The 10,692-nt window shown below is 36.4% G+C and overlaps 1 protein-coding gene across 3 annotated transcripts in view; it reads left to right on the top strand.

Moving 5' to 3' along the window:
• Positions 1 to 454: 454 nt before the first annotated feature.
• Positions 455 to 10,692, top strand: part of jagn (jagunal) — a 30,349-nt gene continuing 20,111 nt past the window's right edge. Inside the window, exons 1-2 of one of the 3 annotated variants that reach the window (XM_076204086.1) lie at positions 455 to 682; positions 7,345 to 7,380. In XM_076204086.1, the coding sequence (XP_076060201.1) occupies positions 594 to 682; positions 7,345 to 7,380 (125 nt within the window). In that variant the 5' untranslated portion in view covers positions 455 to 593. Of the gene's footprint in view, positions 683 to 7,341; positions 7,381 to 10,692 lie in introns of all 3 variants that reach the window. The other 2 variants (XM_076204085.1, XM_076204087.1) reach the window with 2 other exon arrangements.

Below are 10,692 nucleotides of genomic sequence, written 5' to 3'. Positions count from 1 at the left end.
CAAGAGTTGCTCCTTTCCTGTATACTGTATACTATAAATAGGTAAACACACACAAACACACATACGTATGTTTTTGTGATCAAAGTGACCAGAGATATGAAGGAACTTATTACCTCTGAGTCATACTATAGATGTGATTGTTATGAGAATAATGGAACACCTTTTTAATTATTCGGTTGTGGAATGTCACGATAATGTTTCTTTAGATTGTGTACTCACTGTACTGTAGTGTAATGAAAATGTCTTGGGCTCTTTGTAATGCTGGCTTTATTTCTTTTTGAAGATCGTGTACTCCATTAAGGTTGGAAAATGTTGAATAACGCTTGAACTCGGAATAATATTTAATTGACATTATTCTTCAAGTCATATGTCAGTGATAATGAAAAATTTGTAAATGAAGACTTTATTTATCCCTTGCGGAAATTACGTTTTCTATGACGTCTCACGGTGTCGGCAAAATCATCATTTGCCGCCAGATGACAGTAGTAGTACAGCAGTAGGTGATGGTTATGTGTGGCCAGGCTGGAAGAAGTCTACTGAAATAGGAATTATTTCGAAGAAATAAGTTCTGTCAACATCAACGATAAATCACAATGGCTTCCAGGGATGGTCCTATGGTGACTGGCACAGATGGTGCGGACTTCCTTCACCGAGAAAGTGTGGCTGCCCATTACCAGATAAGGTGAGTGTAACTTGATGCTATGATGCTTTTGTTGGTGGGGGGTGCACTAAGAAAGTGATAGAATGGATGGAGGTGGTGCATCGTAATAGTGGGCAGCAGTATTTCTGGCCACGAGAGAATGACAGTAGTCCTAGTATCCTCTCTATACCATTCGACTGATGTCTGGCTATTTGGGGAAGGGGAACCCGGTTACAGGAGTGACTGTGATGATAGATGTTGACGAACAGATGTACAATTCAGAGAACTTGTATAGAAAATTTTGGGTCACAACCAGAATTGTGTACATGTGTACATCTGTATTAAGTTTATTTTTGGTCATTTGGTTTTAGTATAAAACCTGGGTATTTTTTTAGAAGTGCACATCTCCAGGGTATCAAGAAGCACATGGGACACAATTAAGCAGTAAAGAAATATTGTAAATAATAATAATAATAATATTAATAATAGTAATAATGATAATAATAATTATTACAATAACAACAATAGTTACATAAATAGAAATAAGTCACATTGGTCCACATTATTGTTTTGGGCATTTTTAATCACAGTTGCTATTAGTCACCTGTTTCTGGAGTTATGTCACAAACATAAAGAACTCAGGTTGCCACAAATTTTATCAGTTTCCAAGGGGTCTGTATGATTATTGGAGAAAATTGAAATTCATCACCAATTTGATACAATAAAAGAGTAGCAGTCCTGGTAGGGCCACCACCTTGTCCTCTCTAATGTCGTACAAGGGAGAATAGTGCTTCACTAGATCTCAGTATCACTGCCATTGAATCCCTTTTTTTTTCTCTAACTTGTTCACAACATTAGAGTTGCAGCAGAGGGTGAGAGAACCAAGATTAATCAGATCTGTCATTGCTAGTCTTTACAACAGATATTTATATTGATAGAATTATTAAGATACACTTTTACCTTGTCCTCATTGTGGCCATACCTTGGTTATAGTCTTGTACTTATCCCAAAAAGATGTAATTCAAGACTGTATTTCAGTTTGATTGGCTTGGAGGTGATTATGTAACCCTAATGTAAAAGCCAACAAAACAAAAATTGGCACCCCATTCTGATGCTAAGCAATAAATTACCAACCATCTAACTCATCACTGAATGTTTTGATTACTTGTTTAGCAAATAAGGGGTGGGTGAACAAATGAGGACTGTCACTAGTCATATTGCCCAACTTAAAGTCTTCACAGTATAATGGATTAATTGTTGCCTCAAGTTTTTCAAAATAGAAATTATGTAGTGCTGCAGTGGCTGGTAGTGGTATTATGCTGCAGGATTTTTTTTTTTTTTGTGGGTTTTAGTGGGATGAGTGAGTAGGATTAAAAACTTGCATAGAACTGTGTACCTCGGCAATTGTAATTATTTCCAACCATGTGTTCTCATTATCTGCACTTCATGTATATTGATTCATTGCCAAATAAAACTATTATTATTATTAGTACCTATCATTTTCATGTAGACACATATTCTGTGGATAGTATTTTAGTTTCTGTATACAGATGTTCTACAGTATTGGGGTAATTTTGGTACATCCTATTATTATTCTCGTTATTTTTTTAGAGGTGTCCACATATGCGATATAGCAATAAAGACTTAAATATTCATTTTGTAAGTTATAGTACTTCAATGTAATACATGTTTTTCTTGGTGGAAATAAATAACAGAAAAAATTGGTAAAAAGCAAACGCACTATTGAACTGGGCCATGTTGTCATCTGTCCAGTCTTGTCAGTGTCAGTTTGACGTTGGCATTGACATTGCATACTGGGTGTTCTCTCTCTTCAAATGATGTCACCACGTTACATATTTTTAAATTAGTGCTACAGAGCTGAGTTTCATGCTTTTCAAGCTATGAAGCTCCTCTACACCCTGCAGTCCGATTGGATGCCAAAACTGGCCATCAACGTCCCTGATGATGACTACAACCCTGATGGCCTCTAGAATTACTGGTGTCATATTACTAAATGCAGGTTAGGTTAGATGGGTTCCATAGGTCAGATGACTTTAACATACTTCAATTTCTTCAACCTCTGCATCTATGAAAACAAAGATGGCATCTCAAAAAGTCATTGTGGTCCTGTTTGTTAATGTATCGCTTTTAGCAACTTTTTCTGTTATTGATTTCCTCCAAGAAAAACATGTACCATATTACATTGATGTATTATAATTTACAAAATTGATATCTAATGTTCTGTTTCTATATCGCATAGGTGTGCACTTCTAAAAAATTTCATTGTTCTTTATTGTTTCCTCAATTACTATTCTCAATTCTCATTTTGTATTGTTTGTAGGATGTCTGTTCTCTTAATTGCTGAGAACCATGCTGTGGAAACATAGTTGACTGTATTTACCTAGTTGTAGTATACAGGAAAGGGGTCAATTCTTGTGGTTTCCTGTCTCCTGTTCTCCAAAGATCTCAAAAATTATTTGTAAACTCTGAATAGAGTTACATTCTACACTACTCTTCATTGGCAAGGGTAGTGCATATGAGATGGAACCATGAGGGATATGTGTTGCATTTAATAGATGTGTGTGAATAGTTTATTGCTGTTGTACATGTTGGACATGAGTAAGGTTTTTATGTCTCCTGCAGTTAGGAGGTGTGGGAGGGTAGGCGCTGGATTACTGGCTTCCTTATGTGAAAAGACTGGAATAAAAGAAGTGGACATAGTTGGAGAGAAGTAGTAAGAGGAATAGAGTGAGTTTCTGAGCCCAGTCAGAAGACCAGGTACAACTTCCTTTGGGGCCATACCTCCCTTGTGAGGTGATGTTCATCCACCTGTGTAGAATTGTCATTGAAATTGATGGGCAACATTGCCCTCCTATCCTTAAATGATGAGGAATCAGAGGAGAGGTCACATGCAGGCTAGGCAAAGCATCTTGTCTCTGATTCATGATTGTCTGGAGTGAATACTGTTAACCCCTTCCATACGGTGCCGCACACGTAGGCGTCATGGGGAGCGAGTGTATTCGCGAGGCTGCCATATCGGCGTCTTGATTATATTTATTGTAGTCGCCCCTCCATAATGACATTCTTTCTAATTCTTTTGTAATCACATTTTCTATGGTTATCAAAATTCACGGGTGAAGAGAGAACGATCGATATAAGCGGTGACTATATTTTATGATGCGAGTATTATTATGACACGTCGTACGGCTGGCATTGGTTGCTGCCACCGAGATCTAAGTCCATGACGCCTACGTGTGCGGCACCGTATGGAAGGGGTTAATGATAATTGTTGGACAGAGAACTCTATTCCGTTATTTCTTGACCATTGTTCCAGAGCTGAAGTTTGGTTAGTCCCACTCCTTCATTACATAGCAACACTCCTCTTCAAACCAAGAATTTACAGAGCACACAAAAGGGAATCCCTTCAGGACCATGTCAGTTTCTCATCCATTCACAACCGCTCTCCACTCACGCCTATCTCATATCTCCTCCCTTCCTTGCTTAATAAACATTCCAGATCTATTGTAGAATTTACCCTCCACATGTGCTTCGGGTGGAGATTGTATGAGTGAGTGTTGCTGGGGTGGACATTCTAAATTTGATTATGGCTCATGATGCATAACCTAACCAAACCTAACATGACCTAACCTAAACTAACCTAACATTCTACAGTTGATTACGGCTCGTGATACATAACCTAACCAGACCTGACATGACCTAACCTAAACTAACCTAACATTCTATAGTTGATTATGGTTCATGATACATAACCTAACCTAACTTAGCCTATGCTAATGGAAAGTCTACAGTTGATCAGGGAGGGAGGGGGGATTATGTAATTGAGTGTAGTTGGGGTGGAGATTCTACAATTGATCACTGGGGGAGAAATTCTACAATTGACCCAACATTCCTTTTACTTGCACTTGCTCCTTTTACTCCATCTGTCCATCTCATTCTCAACCTTTCCCTCAAATTTACTATCCACTTCTGCCATCCACACTATATCCATATATATATATATATATATATATATATATATATATATATATATATATATATATATATATATATATACATACATTCTCATTCTACAAAAGGTTTACTATACAAACAGCAGAAGTGTATGAATAAAATTGATTTCTTGAGAGGTAATGCATGCATATAGAGAGATATGATATAGCTATTACTGAATCCTGGATCAATATGATGGATAGGCATTTTCTTCCAGAAATTAAGATGAATATAAACTATTTCACAAGGATAGGGTAGGCAGGAGGGGGGGGGAGTAGTATTTTTCATCCAAAACATAGCTAATTGTATTATCCATAATTCAATTAAGGAGGAGGAAAGCATAGAATTTATTTGGGTGGAACTTATAGGCAAGAATAAGAAACTTATTATCAGTGTCCCATACAGACCCTCAAACTAGTATTGAACTGACTGAACCCTTGATTCAAGAAATCTGCAAGGCATTCTGGTACAAAAATGTTGTGATCATAGGAGATTTTAACTATAGAAACATTGACTAGGAAATTTAACGAGATTAGGAAGCAAAATTTTTTTTTAGATATGATATAAATGATTACCAGTTCCATGAGAGGAAGAATACACTAGACTTAATCTTAATAAAAAATAAATAAAAAAAAATGGTGGGGGGGGAGGATCTAATAAGAAATGTACAAGTGGGTAATAGTCTAGGCTCTAGCAATTTTCATGAAATAAGACTTAATATTATATGGGAAGAATTGAAAACTATGAATAACATTCTAGTACCCGACTTCAGAAGAGCCAATTTTGAAAATCTGAGGAAATATTTAAGAGCATTGGTCACATTCAAGGCCAGCCCAGTGGACAAATGACAGGGGCAGCTGTCTAGATGAAAAGTATAGTGAGGTCAGGTACACAGTTGGCCCGGAGGTCGTAAGCCCAGTCAGGTGTCTAGACAAAGGCCTGGACATGGAAGGAGGTATATGATCCACAGGTTAGGTCATATACAAGCCAGAGGTCAACATCAGAGTCATCAGTCAAGGTTATGGAAACAAATGGAAAAAGTCTGTGTGACTAAAGGATATGGAAAAACACAGTTTTCTGTACATATTTGTAAACTCGTAGAATACCTTAAATGATAGCCAAAGTCAGAACTATACATGTATAAATGAGGTGTGATTATTGAAGAGTAAGAGACAGGACTTCATGAGCATAGCTCCTTTCCTGTAGGTAAATACAAGGATGACTTAAGTTATTTTAGATCATAAGTGTCATTCTTCTTTTTGGTCAAAGATAAGGTGAAAAAATAATGAAAACCTGATGAAACCTCAACTGTAATATGCTGCAGTGGAATGGTCAACACACAAAGAAATAATAAAACTAGAGAAAATTCATAGGCACAACATAAATTTTTCCAGATCTGACTGATAAAATCTGAAAAGACTGAATATACTTGAATTGTCAGTGGTAGACAAGAAAAGGGGGTGATTTGATTGTGGTGGTAGAAATTATTGTTGCCTCGTGTTTTTTAGACTGGAAACCCATGGCACCGCAGTGGATGGCAATGGTCTGTCAGAAAGAACAATGGACTGTTGTTTATATTGCATAAGAACAATGGACTGTTGTTTATATTGCATGTGTTGTACAAATATAGGAGTGTTTTTGTGTCACTGGCATATATTGGTAAGAGGAGAGCAACGACTAGTTGACTGCTCTCCTTACGTGAAGAGGTGAAGGAAATACAGCTGAATATTAAAGAAATTTTGGACTTGGGATGCCCCATGGGATGCACCTCTCTGACATCCATCTTGCAGTATTACTTAGAGTAGTTGTTCCTTATTCTGTAGTGGTGTTTAGAGCCATGAAAGAGTGGACATAATCAACAAAAGTTAACTCAGTGTGGGATTAGTAGGAAACCGGAAACCTTAGGTTGAGAAATAAAATGTTTGAAGGACATATAAAGAAAATTGCTTTCAAAATAGAAATATTCATTCATGGAATGATTTGGAAGGAAGACGTCAAATAACAGAAGAGTTTAAGGTCAGATTTGACCACTGAAATCACAAGAGACGATACTCTACAAGTATAGCTCTTATACACTACAACTAAGTAATTACACATTATTGTAAAGGCATCAGTCCGAAGTGTCTTGCCAGAGATCTGTGTGAGTTTCCAGTCCGTGAAGCTGGAGGGAACAAATCTTATTACAGAGTAAAATTTTCTGACTGATATCTTTTTCCCCTGTTCCTTTAACTACTGTCTGTAGCATGCAAAGTATCAATGAGTAGAGACTGTTTTCATGCAGGGAACTGTTTACATTTTTGAACATGGGTGTACAAGAGCATAATGGTAGTTTTTAGATGAAAAGAAAGCTACCAGATCAAAGTATTCTAAATTGTCAGTGTTTTCCAGCCATGTAACAACAGAATTTTTTTTTCTTAAACAAGATCTATAGATGCATCATGTGTATGTACCAAAATATTTTCAGGCTTCTTAATACACTGCAACAGAATTATAAATTGCTGAAAATATAATTTGAGTCCTTGCATCTTTTATCAGTTAACTAAAAGGTGATATAAATAGCATGTCAGGAAAAATTGGTAACTTTAAGTTTAAATTTCCATATTTTTATTGTTATAAATACAACGTTCAAAGACAATAAATGAACAACCTAATAAGTAAAACTGGGTGTCACAAATTCATTAATATTTCAGCAGCATCACCTGGCCTCCCAACAAACCAGTATCAGAGATGTAAGTTTAGTGCTTGATGGTCCCTCACACTTTACACGTCACTCCTGTATTCTTGGTGTGCATCCCATTTTGCATTGATTCATGTGTACTAGTTAAAACGACAGGACTGAGAGTAATAAACATTTTTGCATCTCTGTTAAAACCATCGTTGAATCCCTTCTAATGTTAAAAGGGCTAAAATATTAATTTAATTCATGTTTGTTCGGGAGTTTTTTGAGCATGCATAAAGTTAATCATTAAGCTTGTTCATGACTAAGGTTTACAGTTATATGTATGTATTTACCTAACTGCCCTTATCAAAATTGTAGTATATAGGAAAGGAGCTAGGTTTCTAGGGTCTCTTCTCTTTTGTCTATCATACCCAGCAAGAAACATATTCCTAGAGGTTACAGAAAACAATAACTATACACCAGAACCACCCTCATCAAAAGAAAAAAGGGTAGGAGTGAGTATGTGCCGATTCACTTGGCCATCTCCCATATTAGAGGGGGAAAAGCCCTTGGTGTATGTGCATCTATGTGTGTGGATATATATATATATACATATATATATATATATATATATATATATGTATGTATATATATATATATTTATGTATATATATATATATTTATATATATATATATATATATATATATATATATATATATATATACATATATACATATATATATATTTATTTATACACACACACAGTATTAGGATAATATGTCATAGCACATTTGTAAAATAAGACTTATTAACCCATTGTCAGAGAATAAGATAAGAGAAACAGAAATCCGTATATTTTAACCACTATCTGTGGTCTTCTTCACCTGCTGAAGAGGACCACAAATAGTGGACGAAATGTACAGATCTTCTGTTTCTCTTTATCTTATTCTCCGACAATGGGTTAGTCATATATATATATATATATATATATATATATATATATATATATATATATATATATATATATATATACATACATACATACATACATACATATATGCACATACCTGTGTTGTGTGTGTATATGTATATTGAAAGCAAACATACAGAATAAAAGATTTATTTCTGTAATGAACATCACAAAACAAATAACAGAGGAAGAAAACTGGGAAAAGCAGACAAAAGTTATAAAAGGGAAAACAAAAGACAAAAAATGTAGAATACAGTAAGACCCATCAGGAACTCAAAATTTAACTTGCCTCCTCGCTCATGAAGTAATTGGATAAATTCAAGGGAAAATCCCATCACCAAAATAGTGCAGCATCTTTGACAAACATTTTTGCCCCCCCCCCTCCAAACCCAAAAGTCCAGACATTTGGAAAATAATCAAAAGATATATAAGATGAAACAAGACACTGGCACCATACCACTCCTCTTCAACAAAAATGTAGAAAAAAATCCCTTGCAGAAGACCCAGGCAATATTTCAAATCAATCAATCCATTGCACTAAGTTTCTCTTGGCGGAGACACATAGCTCTCAGGAAACCAGTAACAACCATGGGATTGGCCCATAATTTTCTTCAAGAAAGAAATATTGTGTCATTTGGGTATGACAAGGATGAGGCAGTATAAGATTAGGTGTTCAGTACCCTCTGTGTGATGGTTGCATCTGAGACAGTTTGTTTCTTTGCTGGTGCTGTCTTAGTCTTGGATGATGACATGAATGTAAGTGTGCTAGTGTTGCTCTTGCCTCTCTTAGGGTGGGTTTTTCTCTAAGGCTGAAGTCTGGTGTGGTTTGATGGAGTAGGGTAGTATGGTATTTGGTCTTGAAAGTCTTCTTTTGTGATCTGAGTGTGAAAGCATTTTTGCATGAAATTTTGCATGGTTTTTATGTGGCACTGGTAGTAGGTTGTTGTAGATATATGAGTAATGTGCTGCTGGTGTAGTTTTTGTGTTGCATTCAGTTTATGCTCGTGTGATGTAATGGGATGAATGTGTAGAGTTGGGAGCTCTTGCATAAAACGGTTCATTGGTAGGATCTTAGTTTCTGTCTGTAACTGTCCTGTTGTTGTAGTTTTGGTGAATCTTGTTATTATTCTCATTGTCTTATTTTGTATAGTTTGTAAGAAGTCTTCTCTCCTGATTGCTGGGAATCATGCTGTAGAAGTGTAGTTGAGTGTGGTTCTCTGCAGGGAGGGCAAGTAAGTACATTATGTCAGGGGAAGTTGCTTGTTGGTTATATTGAGAGGTTTGTCAAGTAGGGTTGTTCCTGGTATTATGTTTAGGTTGGAAAGTAAATTTATTTATTTATTTGTTTATTTATTCTTTAATTATCTATTTTCATCTTTGGTTTGCTGTTTGTGTTTTTTCTTGGTAATTAACAATATCTGTCAACATGTCTCTCATGTCTGGGGTGGTAAAGACAAGCATGGTGGTACATGTGAGAGTGGTTTTGTTTTACTCTGCATTGTTCTACTGTATGATGACCCTTAAAACAGACACAATTACAATAACCAGTATTAACACTCAGAAATCAAACTCTCCCCATAGAACATCATATGAAAATTATAGGAATTGAGTTCTATAATAGAGGCCATAACCCTGTTCACCCATCTCATTACATTACATAAGCACAACTAGTTGAATGTAATATATATGTATACTTACACTTTTTTTTTTTCTCCACCCCATCCATCCACCTCATCCTAGGATGTCCCTTCATATTCACTCCTTCCACCTCCACCTTCCACACTTTTTTTACTAATCTTTCTTCTCTCATTCTTTCAATGTGTCCAAACCATCCTAATACTCTTTCATCAACCGTATCTCCCAGCTCCCTTTCCACCCCTGTTCTCCTCCTCACCTCCTCATTTCTCACTCTATCTAGCCTAGTAACCCCTATCATACTTCTCAGACATTTCATCTCAAACACATTCAAACTCCTTCTCTCTTCCTCTCTTATGTTCCATGTTTCTGCCTCGTACATTGCTGTTGGCACAATCACTCCTTCATATAACCTCCTCTTAGCATCCATTCCCAAATGTCTATTTCTCATTACACTTTTTAATCCACCAAGGCATTTACTCGCTTCTCTCAATCTACATTCTACCTCCACCCCCACTCCTCCCTTTCCTGTCACATTCGCACCCAAGTATCTGAAACTATCCACTTCCTCCAGTTTCTCACCCTTAATGCTCACTTCCAGCCTACTGTCACTCTCTCCCCTTGTACCCTTGTACATCTCATCACCTTACTTTTGCCTACGTTTATCTTCAGCTTCCTTCTTTCACACACCTTCTCAAAGTGCAAGAGGTAAATGCAAGGGTAGTGGGTCAGGGATTGGAGATGGTTAAAGAAAATGGAGAAAAGTGGGAGGTGAG

Source organism: Oratosquilla oratoria, chromosome 20 (genome assembly GCF_046742065.1).
Source record: "Oratosquilla oratoria isolate Oo_2021 chromosome 20, ASM4674206v1, whole genome shotgun sequence".
In the NCBI taxonomy this organism is placed as follows: domain Eukaryota; kingdom Metazoa; phylum Arthropoda; class Malacostraca; order Stomatopoda; family Squillidae; genus Oratosquilla; species Oratosquilla oratoria.
The sequence above is the reverse complement of the archived record's forward strand: the minus strand, read 5'-3'. Positions and strand labels throughout refer to the sequence as shown.